This window comes from Seriola lalandi, unplaced genomic scaffold (assembly GCF_002814215.2).
Source record: "Seriola lalandi dorsalis isolate HSWRI2012SDOR001 ecotype SW California unplaced genomic scaffold, Sedor1 jcf7180002054919, whole genome shotgun sequence".
NCBI lineage: Eukaryota > Metazoa > Chordata > Actinopteri > Carangiformes > Carangidae > Seriola > Seriola lalandi.
Window position 1 is genome coordinate 214,237 of NW_019525471.1, and position 17,751 is coordinate 231,987.

The window sequence follows — 17,751 nt, forward strand, 5'->3', positions numbered from 1 at the left end:
GAGAAAACAAATAACTGCTTTTTTTTTTCAAAATGTCACCCCAGCACTGGAGTGAGCATCATTATACTGATGTCGGTCAGAATCAGGTTGAAAATAACTTGAGTAACACTTTGCAGGCCGTAGAAAACTCTTATTTCAGCATGGATTCAATTTCATTCAGCATAAAAGAAGAAACAGCTGCAGACAAACGATGAAATCAGCAAGCCGAGCGATGAACACAACAGGCTCAGATCTAAAGCCCAGCGCAATCAAAGCCTGTCATAAACATCTGTGTATGGTTGCTAATTGGATATGAATTTAGACTTAAGTATAACAAAGTTTGACATAGCTTTAGTGCTTTGTTTCCGTCTGTGTGATTGTGGAATTTCATTCAAAGTATATGTGGAGTTCCCCAGCAGCACTCAGTTAAAAGACTTTTTACTGCGCTGAGCAAACTTGGCCAGGTGAGATTGATGGAGGCGATGATGAGGAAATGTCGGCCAGCTGCGTCACGTCATCACTCAGGTTAAGAAAGATTCATATGGTGTCACAGACGGCAACAAAAGCTCTGCGCACAGGCTGGCAGGTGACATTTCTGCTGGTTTGGACACACTCCACTCACTATGTGGCATTAAGCAGCAGGCCACCCACACACAAACACACTGACAACACACACTTTTATCTAACTCTCAACACACATGCAAGCCTGAACAGGCACAGGTGCATCTATAAAAACAGGCACACACGGATATTTTAACATAAACAAATGCCAAATTAAGCACGATGTTCTCTTCCACACAATCAGGTCTTGTAACACGTCATTAGTGTCTGCTTTAAAATTCAGCTGAACTCCTGCCACCAGCTGAACAGTCCAGCACTATTATTAGCCCCCATTTGTTTATAAATTATATAACTCATGTAATAGATCCTCACAGTAGACTATATACATGTCAATGAGTGTCTGCACTTGGCTACAAATTAAGACTTATTTCTCAGAAATAAGTCAGAAATTTGTTTTGGGTAGAAAGACGAAGCAGAACAATGTGACAGGATGATGACACATGGACAGTTGGTGACCCGAATGTTTAATATATCAATATTGTAAATTTTCAATTTGATCGCACAGCGCTATCAAACCGAACAGAAGAAGAACTTCTGTCGACCCACTGATGCACTGAGCACAGCCTGCATCTGCAAAGCCGACAACACTGCAGAATCATTCATAACCTCAAAACAAACAACTACGTCAACATCTAACTGCATCTTGCTGAGTCAAAAAACATAAACATTGATTAATAATTGGTTGCAGATGCAGCTCTCTGTCATTATGAAACCTAGCAGTTACTTTTGATCAGTGTACGAGTTTTAAACAACATATCAAGCCACTGTCTTGCTCTTGTTTTTCTGACTTCAAAATAATTCTGAATTATCCCCTTGTCTATCACACCTTCACTTACAGTAAATTATTCATGCCTTTGTTTCATCGTGACTGGACTTCTCTACAATGTTGTTCTCTCACTTCAATAAATCATCAGTGAAGAAACTGATGCTTCTCCAAAGTGCTGCAGCATCTTAATCCCATGTCTTACCTTAATTTCACTTTCTGCAGGATAAGTGTATAAGCACATTCAAGATCCTGCTGATCACCTTTAAGGCTTTCATAAATCAAGCTCTTGGGTGCATGACAGGACTGTTGAGGTCAATTGACCAGAGCCCACTGACAATATGGTGACACAGTCTTGCTGCTGTGGCCAAGAGGCTGCAGAATATATTAAAGGTGGGTTTTATTAGTGCGCATTTTCAAATTGGAAACGCATGAAAAATGTTTTCACCCTTGGCTGAGATGGAGAAGTCGATGATTCGATAAAAGCAAAATGCACCAAATTGCAAAGGAAACAGACTTAGCGAACAAATCATAAAGGTACACGAAGCATGATGAGACTGAAAGATGAAAACATCAGATTTGTATGGAGTGATAATAAGACTTATGTTCCTTAAATTCGTTACATGAAACAAACATAAAAGCCACATTTCCACCAATTTCTACACCATTTTTAATCATTTGCAGCTTGACTGGCGCTCTTTTAATTTAATCCAATTCTTTTTCCAAATTTGTCGAAATTCGATTAACCGCCTAAAGACATTAGGTACACCAGTAATGTAGCTCATTTTAAACTGCATTTGAAAACATTCTTATACAGGCTGTGCGCAGTGACGCTTACTTGTTACCCCTTGTACTTGTGAACTTTGGATCTCTTTCCTTTCAAAGATGCAAACTTTCGCTTGTGGTTTTCACAGGTTTGGCAAATGACAGGGCACTTTTCTTTGACTGCGGTGAATTTCAAAACACTGAAACCTGCCAGTATGATGGATGAACTCATCTGGTTGTTGAGAATTGCTTAAACTACAGCACAGTGAGGTCAAATATGATGCTATTTTGTGATACAACCGAGGAACAAAACACTGGAGTAAAAGCAACAACAGATTTTCTCACCCTCCCCGAGGCTGTATCGTAGGCGGGCGTCCCACGCCTGCAGAGCCTCCCTGCTGTCGAAACCCAGTAGCACAGTCTGGTTCAGGCAGAGGATGACCAGAGTAAAAGCCACACCTTCATACCACTGTCCCGCTTCCAGGCCGCAGATCTCCTCCAAGGTGACACTGGCTCTCTCCTTGTTGCCCTGTGCTTTCTCGGACTTGTCTTTAAAAACCAGCAGTACGAGGCAGTCTGCAGGAGTCAGAGTTAATGTGAGACATGACAAAGGCAGTTTAAGATAGAGATTACTTGACTGCATTTAACATCACAGTTTTGTACAACTTTAAACTTACAACTCTTCCCTAAGAATAACTAGAAAGCTGGAGTCCATAATTAATTCCCTAAGTCCATGTCAAATACTAATAAGATGTGTTCTGACACACAGTAGGTGCTGCAGTGTCCTCTAGTCTTTTGGCACCTTCAAACAATTAGTGTCAACTGACAAAACAAGGCTGTGTGTGTGTGTGTCGGTGTGGGTGTGTGTGTCTGTGTCTGTGCATCACTCTCCTTCACACGAACACACCTCTTAACACACATAACTGAGGGCTGAGAACAGGCAGCTGTGATAACACTGACATCAAAGATCTGAGGAGGAGCAGCCCTCAACCTCAGTCTAACCTGTGGAGCATGTTAAGCCGTCCAGCACCAGATATCCAAAGAAACTTTTCTGTGGCGCAGTGCAATGCAATACACTTCATCACACTGTTGAAGCCCAGTTGCTTATTCATTAAAAAAAATACACAGGCCAGGGGTAATTGATAAATTCAAGGGTTTAGATAACCTGAAACTCTACTTCAGGCAACCTGAAGCCTCCTCAGTAAATGTGACTAAATAGCAAGTCCAGATTCACTAAGTGCACATTCATGATGCATCTAAAAATACAGTGAGGTTCAGACTATCAGTCTTTAGCACATTAACTTTGACGATGGGGTCAAATTAGGGTCAGTAAGATTTTATAAGCGTGTGAAATGAGGCTCATTTAAAAACTGGCCTGCATGAATCCTTGTACACATTGAAAAAAAATATCATCAGTGAGGCTGCACAAAGAAAAAACTGCCTCTGAGGAACATCTGAGCACAGATTCAAAGCTGAATGAATACTGTTAAACTTCGAGTTCCCACACTGTGACACAAATGAACACACATTTAAGATGCCAGTATGAATTGTGGTCCTGCCTTTACAACCCAAATCAAGGCCAAACTTTGCACTAAAAAATCACTTTCTTTAATTTACCTGCACATGCTGCCAAGGAAACTGCAGTCAGACATTCAGCTCTTATTTTCTATGTCTTTGTGTTACCTCGCTGGATGGACATTACATTTCATGTCTTTCCTACACATTCAAAAGCTTGAAGTTTTGTCCCAGGCTCATAGACACCCTCAGGTTTGTGAATATTACTTCACAAGCGCTAAGTCTCCCCGACACACAGACCAGGCCCGTGTTCTGTATCAACACAAACCAGGGAGGTCCATGAAAACACACGCAGGGCAGCACCTGATATGTTCAACTTATCATTGTGGCGCAGCTGAAGTGCGTAATCATTAATCTACCTACACACCGCGCGACATTTTAACGTGAGGTTAATAGTAGCTTAGTTAGAAACTAATGTGAAATGTGTCAGACTGACCGGTAAACATCGATTTTTTTTTTTTACCTGCTACAGGCGACGGCTTGCGAAGGACGAGCCACCTAGTTTTCCACTGTAAGAGAGCAAAACAAACTTTTTAAGCACAGATACAAGTGCGCCGAAGTACTTCTGCCATGTCCGTCAGCAAATTTAGTCAAGCTAAACACCTTTTTTCCATCTCTGAGTCTGGCATATCCCTCCACGACAACAGAATCCGTCATCTTCAGTCATAGTTCCTGACAGCTGCAGAGTCGCTGCCTGAATGAGGGGTCACTTTCAAAATAGCTGCTCTCTCTCTGCTTGTGGGGCTCAAACTCGCCCCCAGCAAAGCACATGGAAAATGGCATGACCAGAGTCTGTCTGTCTCTCTGTCTGCGTGCGCGTGCGCGCACCAGTCAGCAGACCATGCTGCTGCCACCTGGGCTGCTTCGCACCACCTGCTGCAGCAGAGAAAACTACTGGAAGAAACAATCAAATGATTCTCATTCCACAAATAACACATTTCTTGAAGACCATTTTATACTTGCACATAAAAAGAGGAAAAGACAAAAAACAGTATATAACGTGATCTATAATTTCCATAAAACATAGAAATTTGAGAAATGGAGCTCATAACATGCACTAAGTCTCCAAAAGTTTATAATATAAAGAACCCTATAATGACCATGTTAATGCAATAAGAATCAACCCATGCTCCACTCTCTAACTACTTTCCTGCCAAAAATGTCCTTATCAAACACCTACGAGCATTCATTACTATCTCATTCTTTTTCAACTTTATTATTCATTTTAAGTTTGTGTTTCTCTTTGATTTTTTTCAGTGTATTTGTAACTGGCAGCCGGAAACTGAAGGAAAAAAATTATGTAAAAGAAATCAAATGAGAGTAAATAATTAACACTTGTATGAGTGTGAAAGCAGTAAAAATACATGTTCCTCTTTTATATCCAAAATAAAGTTTGGTCTCTCAAAGTACTTTACCTGCCTAAGACAGTAATCTTTAAATAGACACCCAAAGCTTTATCAAGTCAATAAAGGTTTATTCAGTTACGAAAAGTTTCACAGTTAAAAAAGATAATCTATATACTTCCACAAGTATTACAATAAAAAAACATATAATATAATACAGTACAATATTTCATATTAAAGCCAATGTCCAGGTCATTTCCATTCATGAAGCCTTGGGTTTACGTCTGATCACTGAATTGATCCAGTCGATATAGTTCACTACTTTAGTGTAAACACCAGGCTTTCCAGAGCGGCCGCAGCCCTCTCCCCAGCTGATGATCCCATACAGGAAGCTGACATCATTCCTAGCACAGGCCAGAGGGCCCCCGGAGTCACCCTGGGGAAAACACACACATAAGTACATACAGTCCGCACACATATAAACATACATGGATAGATCAAAGCGGTGGCACACAAACAGCTGAGTCACTCACTTCAACCTAATATATGACTGAAAATTGCACTCTGCTCATGAGGTAAACAGTTAACAACTGTGACATTTAATTTAGGAAGAAGGAGCTTAAATATTTTACACAGCAGGTTGAGTGGGTAGTTTGGCACTGTGGACAGATTTCAGCCCCTCGCTAACTTCCCCCAGCTGCTCACTCAGGGGAATCTGAAGTGCTGTTTCATTACCCCGATACCTCAAGACAACTTTCTGATATCGACCCTTGCAGAGCTGAGGGGAGGCTCCAGGAGCACATTTTGCCAGGAATATTTCATGATCAATTGTACTTTCCAATACTCCTCCGAGTAATAAAAGTTAAAACAAGGAGCAGGTTACAATAGCTCTTTGTAAGTTCAAACTCAGCCTACTTTATATTTAAGCAACATTAAAGTAAATCTAAGTTGTTAGACCATTAAGTAAAGATTAGTTTAAACTGAATATTTACAGGTGTGTAACTGTTCCATAGCTGAGCCGATTTTAAATTATATTCTATGCTGGGACATAAGCAACCTCGGCAGTGTTAGATTCAATAATCACACTCCATCTTGAAATGCTTTCCTACCTGGCATGCGTCGACACAGCCGTTGAGCCCTGCACAAATCATGTCGGCAGTGACATGGTTGCCGTAGACTTCAGGCTTCCTACAAGTGTCATGAGAAATCAGTCTCACTCCAGCCTCCTGTAGACTGGAGTACGCGTTTGCCTCTGTTAAATAAAGCACAAATAACACCAAAAAGAAAGTGTAAATGTTGTTGTTTGGATAGCATCTACAAGTTGAATTAAAGGCCCCAACACATCCGTGGTCCACCCACACAGGTGGTTTCACTTAGGTTGCCTCATTAGACTCGTCTCATTAGACTCGTCTCAGTGCTGTGTAGGTGTGGATAGACTGGGATTGATTTGACATCTCCCCCACTCTCCTGTCAGCTTTGTTGTCAACAATTTACACCGTCATTTACATATCATTCTCCAGTGTAGCTCCTGCCACTACCAGAATGTGAGTCACGTTTGCGACATTTAGGCTGCAACAATAGCTGATTTCAGCTAACTCAGGCTAGCTTCCCCCAGTAGTCACTGGGAGGTGCTCACTAACAGCCATACTGACAGTGTGGAGGAAGTGAGACCAGTAGTTTTCTCTGTGAAAAATCCATTAACTCCAGTCTGTGAGATGGTCCGTATGCTTTTATGTAATGCAGTACAGTTAATAACACCTTAAAATGTAGCTATATTGCTTTACTGGTTAGACTCCAGCATCGGCCTATTCACATTAAAGCTACTATACTTTATAAACTATAACGTGCAATGATTTGTGATTGAGCTTATGTGCTCTAAATTGTTTTAGATCGTGTAGGGACAGCTCCACTCACCAGAACAGAGGTCTAATTAGTCAGAATAATTGAAAACACCTGTGTGGGTGCGCAGGGCCATAAAGTGAAAAATCAACAAATGAGTATGAATTCCACACAACTAAGTTCTAACTAAAATAACTCCCCTGTAATTTAGTAGTAAAATGAGTCGCTCTTTCCAAGAGACTTACTGGGAAATTACCCAGTAAACCCATTAAACAATGTGTTTCCATGATGTTTCCCAACATGAGGCTCTAAAAAATAGAATGCATGGTTGCTAAAAAAACTCCAAACCCCCCCCCCAAAAAAAGTTATGTTATATTATGTGAAGACAAAAATTCTGTCAGAATGAAACTAAAGCACGAGTGAGGCAGCACTGCCACGATGTCTTCATCACTCACTCTCATGAGTGTGTCCCCAGCCGCTGATAGTACAACAGTAGTCATCGGGGAACGTCATGCTTTTGTCTGGGAGACAGATGGGTTGGATGAACGGGGTTCTCCTCACACAGCGTCCGTCCTGCTTCTTCAGTTTGATCAGAACTGCCAAGCAGAGATGTAACGTTATGAAACAGGCAAAGAGACATTGAAAAGTTAAAGTGATGAAGCAAGTGGTAGACTTGGAGACTCCGCTGCTCAGTGAAACTGCCACACCCAACTGTCAGTGTGTGTGTGTGTGTGTGTGTGTGTGTGTGTGTGTGTGTGTGTGTGTGTGTGTGTGCGGTGTGCAATTAATGATTACCAATGTCATGTAGTGTTGGATTAAACACCGAGAACTGTTTTGGAAAGATGTACTTCTCCACTCCGAACGTCCTGGTGTTGGGATCGGTTACGTTAAACCTCTGCTGGCCGAGCACCACACGAATCTGAGACTTCAGTGGGCTGTGAGAAGACATTTTTATTAATGGCACAGAAATTATGCACTCATAACACTGCCTGTCTGTCCAACACTAAAGTCCAGAGCCAAGTTATCGCCACAACTGCTGGTTGGATTTCCTTGAAATGTTTGTCTCCAGACAGTGAATCCTGAGATGCCCTGAGCTCTCTTTTACCACTACCATCAGTCTATTCCGCATTTGCACAAGAAATACTAAATCTGAACAGGTAGACTGCCATGAAATGTATCCAGTACATTTATACTCCCAAAAGGATTTTGTACTGTGGTGTGTAATGAACATTGTAGACTCCTGTTCTGCTTCAAACAAAGTGCAGCTGGTTAGAAAAGTTGAGCAGCGGATGTAAATTTAAAAGTAAGCCTTGCAGATATCCTGCAGACTTCCGAAGATAAAATGGCTTTTTGCACTCTGCAACTGCTGTCCGATTTAATGATTTCATGCTTTAACAAAAGATCTTCGGACTTGACACCTGAGGCCTGTTTGTTGACATCAGGAGCAAATGCATGCATCTGCACGTAAACAGCATCTGTGCATGTGATGTTTTTAGGTTTTCCTCGAACTGGATGCTGCTCTAAATATAGTCTGTTCATAAGGCTGTGAAGCTGAGGGGTCAAAGTCTTTAAATGACTTGCCTTTTGAATGTCGCTTCTTCTTCAGCTCAACACCGGTCAGAAAACAGCTCAGAGAGAATAATGCTCCCCCGCTGAACAAAGAATGTTTTCTGCAGGTTGATGGTTTTTACAAACTGAAAAGGGCTCCCAAGGTTACAAAACGTCTTTTCACTCACTCAAGTTTTGGAGGCACATTTTTTTTTTTTTTTAAACAATGACATTATGTACAGTATATTGACTCACGGGGGCTGCAAAACCTTTACTGGTTCTGCAGTGACATAAATCGAAAACATCCATTGCGGCTGAAATAAACCCATAACATACTTGCGGAAGAAGCAGTGTGCTGCAGAGACGACCCAGCAAGAGGAGACGAGGGTGCCGGCGCAGAAGTCTGACTGCTCACTGTAAATCGCTGCCATCCAGGGGTGAGTACCTGGCAGAACTGAGCTTCCACCCATTATCCTCCCTCTAGCCATCGACAACCTCTTCTTGTGCTTTTTCCCACACACAGGCTTTTTTGCTGGCTTGCGGGGGTTAGGTTTTTTAATGGCGGGCAGGACTTCAAATGGGACAATCCTTCGAGAAGAAACTGCATAAGGAAACAAGTGCATGATTATATATTAGGAAATCTACTATTCCTGCCTACTACTATAAACTACAATTTTCTAACAAGAGCTAGAACAGATGAAATCACTACAAACAAGTCTGACAACTGGAATATTTTGCAGCTCACTTCCTAAACACTTCTCCTGAATATTTTCAATATTTCTGTCTTGGCTGACCCCCACCCTCCGCTAGAAGCAATAAAGCTCTTCTGTATGGTGATAATGTCAGGGTAACAGTGCGTCTCCATGCTGCAAATCATATGCTGAAGAGGGTGAAGCAGATGGAACAAGCTTGTGGATTCTGTGCATACCCCTGGCACCATGACAAACGGCCAACTGTGCCAAATCCCACTCACCACATGAATATTTGGCTCCTCCACCTGACATGACATGTTGATTCACTGTGACTCATGCCTTATTTCCCCCACTATCTCATCTAGCCCACGTTGAAAAAAAACAAAAAAAACAAAAAAAAAACAAACAACCTCCACCACTGAACCAGTCGACTCGGCTGAATCCAGCCTTTCAGAGCAGCGTGACTCTGCAGATTCGCTGTATTCTTTTATTTAATGAGGTTGAGACAATGAAAATACCAGATGATGCAGCATTAAAAGTCCCTTTCATATTTTTCATACTTTATAATAATGAGATGAATATTCAAAGAGGGGTGTATAATAAGGACAGCTAAATGAATATGCTATCCTTCATAAGGTACATGAGGAAATACACCTTATTTGGCATTAAAAATGCAGGGATGGCAAGAATTCATAAATGAATCAACGCAAAATCAAGCTGTCTTGGAAATATGCCTGGCCAAGCTACCAGATATATGATGCCTTTACCATAAGGCAAAGCATCAAAGTATCAACACACCCAGTCAGTGGTGAAACGAACTATAATTAGTGACAACAAAAGAGACTCCACTCCCGTGCCCTGTTTACTCACACACGGGCATCACACAGGAGGGGACGTCACAGTACTCCCAGGAGATGGCATCGTCATTTAGTGTGTAGCACCACGGCATCTTGTCCCCATCTGGGTTTCTGCGCACACACACACACAAACACACACAAACACAGCGGACAGAGTGTGTGTAGGTGTGGCATCGCTGTTTTTAACACCAAGCATTACTCAATACAACACAGTGGCTGCATGGCTCTCTGGGACGCTGGCTTCAATCTCTCACCGAGCCTCATACTCACACATCAATGATTTAAGATTTTTTGCCTTCACTTATAAGAAGGTTTCGTCGATATTAAACCTGCAATATGCAACTTTTCCAGCAATAAACTAACAATAATTACAAATGATTCATCTGAGTCTGAGCCAGTCACACAGTCTGAGTCTGTGTGTTTGTGCCCAGTGTTTTCTTGAAATTGGCTTTCCTTTGATGTTTGGGACATTTTAGGGCATATATCATTTGCTCTGGGCATGCTATATGGCTGCTGGGTAGTCATAGCAACAACAACAAATGAAAGCAGTAAGGAATAGAAGTGGAGCAAATGTGCCAGAGATAAAACCTGTTTTTTTTTTTTTTTTTAATCATAGACAGGCTGGATTCACTACGTGCTTCTTTATCGCTCGTGGTGGGTTTAAAGTTGCTGGTTGCCTCTGAGTGGATTTCATTTGAGGGCTCATGCATATAAGTGACAAGTGTTGGCACATGAACTTCACAGATAAGGGGTTAGGACTAGCAAACACTTTTGTTAGCACATGTTAAAAAAGTTGGATATTTCAGCTTTAAAATTGATTTTAGGGCAAAAGTATGAAGAAATCTGGCTTTGCAGATAAGCCATAAACATAATCGTGAACCGTGAGTTTGTCAACCAAAAATCTACAGCAGCAGATAATTAGCAGGACGTCTCAGCACACACACACCTGCAGTAGGCATGCTCCCCGAGGCCCCTGAGGGGCGATGCAACCACCGTGCCGACATGGAGCTCGTCATACAGCAGGTCTGAGTTCCACGGCAGACACCGGGCGCCAGACACCGTGGTGTCCGCCAGCCCTCGGTAACGCTTGCCCCTGCTGTTATAGCACTCTGTCTCCGGCTCTGCACACACATGCATACACACAAACCACAGACGGAAGCGCAGAGCAATCTCAATGCCTCGATTCCACAGTATAACACAGGTATGTAAACAATATGGAGGCAATCGGTCCATTTGCGGATGCAGATGAGAATCTGGGTGATGACAGATCTCTTTCCTTCACGCTGGAATCAGTCAGAACAAGTCTTACTAAACCCTCTCTGCATGCATTAACAGTTACAACAACCGGGGACAAGTTCGGCAGCTTGCTCATGTCTCCACCTGCTACTATTAATCAAACCGTTTTCACACACACACACACACACACACACACACACGCATGCATGAACTGGCATGCACTGTATGAGCATGCAAATGTGACAAATAAACAGAAGGGGAACATATAAATATAGGAACTGCTCTGATGATGCAGACTGTGCAGCCGTTGGAAAATGTGAATCCTATTATCCTATTAATATTTTCTGCCAGATAGAACCATTATGTGATTATACTGATGATATTCAGTTCGAGCAAACTGTGCATTTCTAACTGAATGAGGGGAACAGTGTCACACAGAGTCTCCTCTACTCACCAAAGCTACAGTACGGTCCGCTGTAGCCACGCCTGCAGTTGCACACCTCCTTGCCGGTGGTCACGATCCTTCGACATGTTCCCTCGTTGTGACAAGGGTTCCTGCGGCACACTGGACACATCAAGACACACAATGTCACGTCTAAACACTATAAACCCTATATTTCTTTGTGTCCTGCACTTGTTTTAGCATGTAAAATATCTCTTTATCATTAGTATTTAAAACTTCTCATTAAATTACTACTATTATCATTATTATTATGTTTTTTAACTCGCTGAATTTAAAGCTGCATTAATCAATATTTTCATGCGAACAATGGATCCAAAAAAAACCAGTGTGTGGTGTCACAGGGGTCGCTCCTAGCAATAAACCCAAAGACATTTATCAAACAACTCTGCAGGTCCCCTGAGCTCTGCAGAGGATTTTAGCATCTTTCAGCTCATTGTTTGGGTTTTCTGGCCTCACATCAGCGCTGTTTTCAATCACAGCAGGCAGCAGTTTTTTTTTTATCTTTCATAAAAGCTCTGATAAACCTACTGCGCGGCACCAAATGGCAGACAGACAATGTTAGCGACTTGCCAGTGAACACAGTGGAGCATTTAGCAGCTAAAGAGGAAGATATTTCCCTCAGGACTTTGATGAGGGCAAAAAAAAAAAAAAAGCATGAGAAAAAATTTGAATGATAATGATGCTGTTTGACGGACATGTAAATAGGCAACTGTTTACTAAAACGTTTACCATGACAACTTTATAAGGTGTTTACATGTCAGTTTTGTGTATACAGCTTTTTGCACTGCCTCCAAGTGGCCAAAAAATAAATGAATGCAGGTTTGACTGAATAATTCTCACCAGTGAAATATACACTTTAACTTGCAGTTGCATGAAAGGCGCAGCACAAACCGGCCCTGCACATAAATGTACATAAAGTGTATTTGGCACTAAACATTCACCTAAGATCTGCTGCAACATCTGTATAATATGCAGTGATGCCCTGTCTTCATTGGGTCCATTTAAAGATCACAGTGTGTAAACGCTGTGTTTTGGGAGGTGAATTCATCCTCTTGAGGACATCTTCGTTCAAATAAGCCAACACATAAAACTGATCTCAGTACAAGATAAAAAATACCATCCGCTTCAGGTGCACTCAGCTAAAAGGAACCTTTTTTTTTTTTTTTCCATGACCAGTGTAAGATTAACCCCTACCATCATGACAAAAAGCAGTTTCGGTCGAGGGAGCATGAAACGACCTCACTGCTGCTCGCTCCTTTATGCCAGAGAATCTGTTAAAATGAAAGCACCTCATGGACCCATGGGGTGTGTCCTAAAACACCATTCCTGAGTCACGGTGAGTCATATAATCTGTCTTTTCATCCATGGCAAGGTTACTCTTGTAACTATGGAGCTGTGATCAAAGAGAGGGTAGGACTTGTCTTCTTATATTCTGCTAGGAGGTGATTTTGAAGGGAGAAAAAAGGGTTTTTTTCAGGCTGGGAGGAGATCTGATACTTTTTTTTTTTTTTTACTCACTACATACTGAGGCATGAAAAAGTTGTGAAACCAAAAAAACCAACTGAAGTTTTTGCAGCTTGAGTTTTTCTCCATCTTTTAAGTTTTTTGGGGGAAAAGCTCTCATATATCAGATGTACATGAACTACTAAAAAAAAATGCGCAGTGTCTGCTGGGAATTTATCTCATTCTTAGTTCACGGAGCAAAAACAAGACACAGTTGGAGCAGAAGAACAAAAGCTGACGCCTTACTTGTGTAGCGGACTCTTTCACACTTGATTTCCCCTGCCACACATGTGCACTGTTCCACGTTGCGGAGGTGAATTCGTCCCCAAGACTCTCCGATGTCATAATAGCGCAGGTGTATGGTTTCATAGCACTTCTCTGAAGAGCCGACACAACACACAAAAGGCAATAGGTTTGAAATGTGAGAGGTGATTGAAGAGCTTAGTGGACCATATAGAACAAACTCTGATAGCTGAGCTGTGTGACATGCATTCAGAGTGGATGCATGTGGATACAAGTGTTTTTCTTGTGTTTACGTTTCATTGTTTTTGTTAGTGAGTAAGACAAATGACTTCACATGCAAGGTTGGAACCTATGTGCACATGAGTCACGAGAGATTTTTCCATTTTTCTTTGGCTTCTCTGGAACTGAAGGGGAAATTTCTTCAACAGAGATAAGAGACAGAAGAATACAAAAACGGATACCGTTTAAATATTACTTTCCACCTTTTTCAACAAAATAATCTCACTCACAGGTCGATTTATAAGCTTTTTCCAGAGCTTTTAACTGATTTCACGGCCTAAATAAGTCCACTGGGTTTACTCAGTATGCATTTAGTTGTTTCAGTATCATCATGATAACAATTTATTGACTGTTTCATGAAGACCATGAAATTTGGAAAAAACTAGTAAATGGGTATTATGCTTTGCCAAACTACCATGTGGAGTCATTTCTAAAGTAGATTATCTCTTAACCCTGGCGCCATGTTTCCTTTAAACAATATGAAAATGATGATAAAATGTGTTGACATATTTTGAGGGATCTTTTCCTGGCAAAGACTTCTGTTTCCTTCTCTGGCTGTCAGGTGATTGACAGTAAGCAGCCTATTGTGCACATTGATGGGAAAACACTCAACTCAAGCAAGCAGAGAGTGTAGTTTGTGACACTAGTTGCCAATACTGAATATGAGACTGAATATATGGTAAAAACAGAAATGGTAACCACAAAAAAACATTACACATTACGTTATACCTTTAACTCATAAAACAATAGTAATGGTCAAGTCTACCTACTCTGCACACAAAGTCTCCCAGAGAAGCCCTCGGGACAGGTGCACTCAAATGTGTGTCTGTGTTGCATCAGCGTGCAGACGCCCCCATTCTGACACGGGTTCACCTGACATGGATCCATGATTCTGCGAGACGTGTGGACGAAAACTGAAACACACCAAAGAAGAAAAACCACAATAAGAGGATGAACAAGAGCAAAACGCGGCATCTCTTATAGTGAAATGCTACATTTTCTGTGTCTGAACGAACTTCAGTAAAAACCAACCATCTGGTTGCGTTTTCTCCGGCGCACAGAAGCCCCACTGCCGGTCCCGATCAAAGTTATGAGTAAGAGAGCACCTGTCAGAGAGGAAACAGACACATAGTACACTCACTAGCAACTCACCTGGATTACAAACTGAAGAAAAATTCACTGTGAAATTAGGGTTGGGCAAAATAACGATATGCACCTTGAGATATGAATTTGTCATCGGGCAGGTCACTGTGGGCAGTTTTGCAAGTCAGTGAGAGCAACTCCCTTATGGCAATACTATATGACCAGTGTGTCTGTCCAACACTTTGGTCCAGATTGAAATATCCCAAAAACTATTGGATTAATTTTTTTCATCTTGCATCGTCATCGTGTCCTCTCATTCCCATCAGCCTCAGCTGTACTGTTTAGTGCTACTTAGCAAACATTAGCATGATAACAAGCTAAACGAGGATGGTAAACATGACAAGCATTAAACCTGCTAAACATCAGCATGATGTCACTGTGAGCATGTTAGCATGCTGGTGTTAGCACAAAGCACTGTTGTCCCTAAGTTCACCCTCAGAGCTGCTAGCATGAATGTACACACTTAATCTTTTTAGATGTGTTTTTGCACAGCACAGATTCATATCTGGTTATTTTATCCATTAATACTTCCTCAACTGATTTAGTGAAAATGAATTACACAGACATTGTGACATAAAAACCCTTATATCATGATAGATGCTTTTATCTACCCCTGATCTAAAAATCTCTCTGTGATGGAAATGTCCCACTTTTATCAGCCAGGTGAAAAACACTCTCTTTGTAATAACCAACCAGTATTGATTTAACTCTGTCAATCATCCATTCATTTAATCAAAGTGAAGAAACGTCTCCTGCACCGCTCACTGAATCTGCGGTACATAATGGGTATATCATAATGCATATCTCGACGCTAAGCTCATGAACACATCACAAAAGCACCTTGGGTCATATTGCAGTAACATTATGTGTAGGTGGACAAGAGATGTTGGGCCATATGTAATTGCATACATGTTGCTCCAGCTCGTTGGCATCCACCCTTCCTGTCTCAGTTCCAAAGAATGATGAAATCCCCTCGGCATGTCTGTTTCTGTTTTTTTTTTTCCAAAATAAACATCTATTAAAAATAAAAGATTCTGCAGCTGTGCTACAATCAGAAGCAATAAAAATTCAATCATGATGGTTTTAATGTGACAGCTGTTTATAAACCCTTAGGATAAACTGTATGAAGTAGTAAATGTGTTATAAACTTTATCTATATAATCATAGTTTTACAGGATGTTTCTACATGTTATATCACCATAACGCTATAGGTTTGATATCACTGTATTTTGACACAGTTGTGACACACAAATGATTACAAGGCCCATAAATGATTCAGCAATGAGCAATTTATTAAAGGCAATTAGCTCATTACCTCATTAAAATTGCATTATCTTTCCCAATGACACTGTTGCGCAAATCCCTTGTCACTGCAAGCTTTAATTATGTGACACTACACACAATTACACATTGCATCAGGGTCACTTTCATTACTGTAGTGTGGTGGAAAATACCAGTGTTTTTATACCTTTTTTTTTTCTTTTAAATACCTGTGCTCTGTGAGATAGTGACGTAGAGAGTTTGTGAGTGTGCGTCCGAACATAACCGAATATGATGAGGCAGCACATCTACGAGTGTTGAGTTGCCTCTTTTGTGTAATCTGAGTATGTGGTAACTTTATGTGACTACACACACATTAGTGACTGTTTGTGTAACCCAAACAATAGATCCAGACAGGCTGGCTGATGAGGACTCACCACGATCTTGAGGGCTTAATGGTGATGCAGTGATGGTGAATCCTTCCACCCTGACGAAATGGGAATTTACATTCTTCGCCTGTTATAGTAAGAACTGGCAACAGAGCAGGGGGGGGGGGGGGGGGAAACACACAGCCTGTTAGTGACTTTCAATGAACACAAATGGGGAAATACACAAGTTATATTAGAAACTGTCTCCAAAACATTTGTGTTTCCCTCTGTATCTCACACACGAATACTGTTTTCACTTTGTCCATGGCTTTCTGATCAGGGACATTTAATCAATTATCCTTTCTTCAAACAGATAAATCATGCTGTTAAATGACAGATTACAGACCTGGTACAAGCACTAGCTCCCACATGCTTTAGATTCATGTTGCACCACCAATTTTCTCAGTTCCTCAAGCTGAAAATATATCAGATCCTCTGCCACTCCGATGTGCATCCCCCTCCCTCCCTCTTTTTCCTCTAAATTAAACACAGGACTGAAGTAAAAACCTACCTTTCCGGCTCTCCCTCCATGGCTCTTTTGATTCGTATCCAGGGACTAATATTCGCTGAAAACAAGGACGATACGTTATTTTATTGTTCCCTTGCTTTTTACTCACGCTAGGGATTACAAAAAAAAAAAAAAAAGAGAGACCCGCATAGGTGAGTAGGATGGTCAAAACTTACCGCCCATGCACTGAAAACACAAGGTAGGAAAAGTAATATAATGTATGCCATCAGAAAAGTTTGCATCGGTTGCTGCCCTTTCTGTCCGGAGAAGCTTATTTCCTGAACTCGGGAAGAGGGTCTGTGTCTGTCACGTTATATCTGTCAGTTTCAGAGTCCTCAGCCCGCTTTTGGTCATAGGAAACGTGGGAAATCCTGCAAGTATTATCCTGTCCCTCACAATATTGAGCTGCATTGAGTAAAGCCGTTGCGTCATGAGTCTTGTCTATCTCTCCGAGGCGATACCCTGGTTGGTGGCTGGTGTTCCCTCGGCACCTTCTCCGCAGACGCCCACGGTTTATCATTGCAAGTTATGACAGAGAGAAGAGACCAAAACTTTCCAGAGGCTGAGGCAGAGGCGGGGGTCCCTCCTGTCCCGCCACTGGCACCCTAATATTAGGCTACTCGGTGTGGAGTTACTTTTAGGCTAACACGGTTTTTGTTTCAAGCTGTAATGTCTGGTTGTTGTATATTGTTTTTTTTTGTTTATT

At 41.5% G+C, this 17,751-nt stretch overlaps 2 protein-coding genes across 4 annotated transcripts in view; both read right to left on the reverse strand.

Annotated features, from left to right (window-relative positions):
- LOC111673493 (protein Dok-7) overlaps positions 1-4,451 on the reverse strand; it is a 42,677-nt gene extending 38,226 nt beyond the window's left edge. For both annotated transcript variants that reach the window (XM_023431256.2, XM_087169880.1), the window contains exons 1-3: positions 4,307-4,451; positions 4,167-4,212; positions 2,474-2,704 (exon numbers count right to left, since the gene is read on the reverse strand). In XM_023431256.2, coding sequence (XP_023287024.1) covers positions 2,474-2,704; positions 4,167-4,212; positions 4,307-4,360 — 331 coding nt within the window. In that variant the 5' untranslated portion in view covers positions 4,361-4,451. The remainder of the gene's footprint in view (positions 1-2,473; positions 2,705-4,166; positions 4,213-4,306) is intronic.
- Positions 4,452-5,156: 705 nt separating this feature from the next.
- hgfac (HGF activator) lies at positions 5,157-17,531 on the reverse strand. Of its 2 annotated transcripts, XM_023431219.2 has the most exons (14): positions 17,222-17,530; positions 17,049-17,103; positions 16,547-16,640; positions 14,739-14,812; positions 14,477-14,620; positions 13,431-13,562; positions 11,673-11,783; positions 10,929-11,103; positions 9,996-10,093; positions 8,770-9,034; positions 7,681-7,820; positions 7,341-7,481; positions 6,156-6,298; positions 5,157-5,482 (listed from the first exon to the last, which is right to left on the reverse strand). In XM_023431219.2, the coding sequence occupies exons 1-14, from the start codon at positions 17,285-17,287 to the stop codon at positions 5,309-5,311; spliced, it is 1,812 nt and encodes a 603-aa protein (XP_023286987.1). In that variant the 5' UTR covers positions 17,288-17,530; the 3' UTR covers positions 5,157-5,308. The 2 variants fall into 2 exon arrangements, with proteins under 2 accessions (XP_023286987.1, XP_023286989.1); XM_023431221.2 differs by lacking the exons at positions 9,996-10,093; positions 10,929-11,103 and having other exon boundaries at positions 17,222-17,531.
- Between the last annotated feature and the right edge of the window lie 220 nt (positions 17,532-17,751).

Coding starts and splice junctions, on each gene's coding strand:
- hgfac (XM_023431219.2), bottom strand. CDS start 17,287: ATGCAAACTTTTCTGATGGCATACATTATATTACTTTTCCTACCTTGT. Junction 11,784..13,430: donor TGAAAGAGTCCGCTACACAA/GTAAGGCGTCAG, acceptor TGATGTGTCCAG/TGTGCCGCAGGAACCCTTGT. Junction 7,821..8,769: donor GCACACTGCTTCTTCCGCAA/GTATGTTATGGG, acceptor GTCTTCTCACAG/CCCACTGAAGTCTCAGATTC.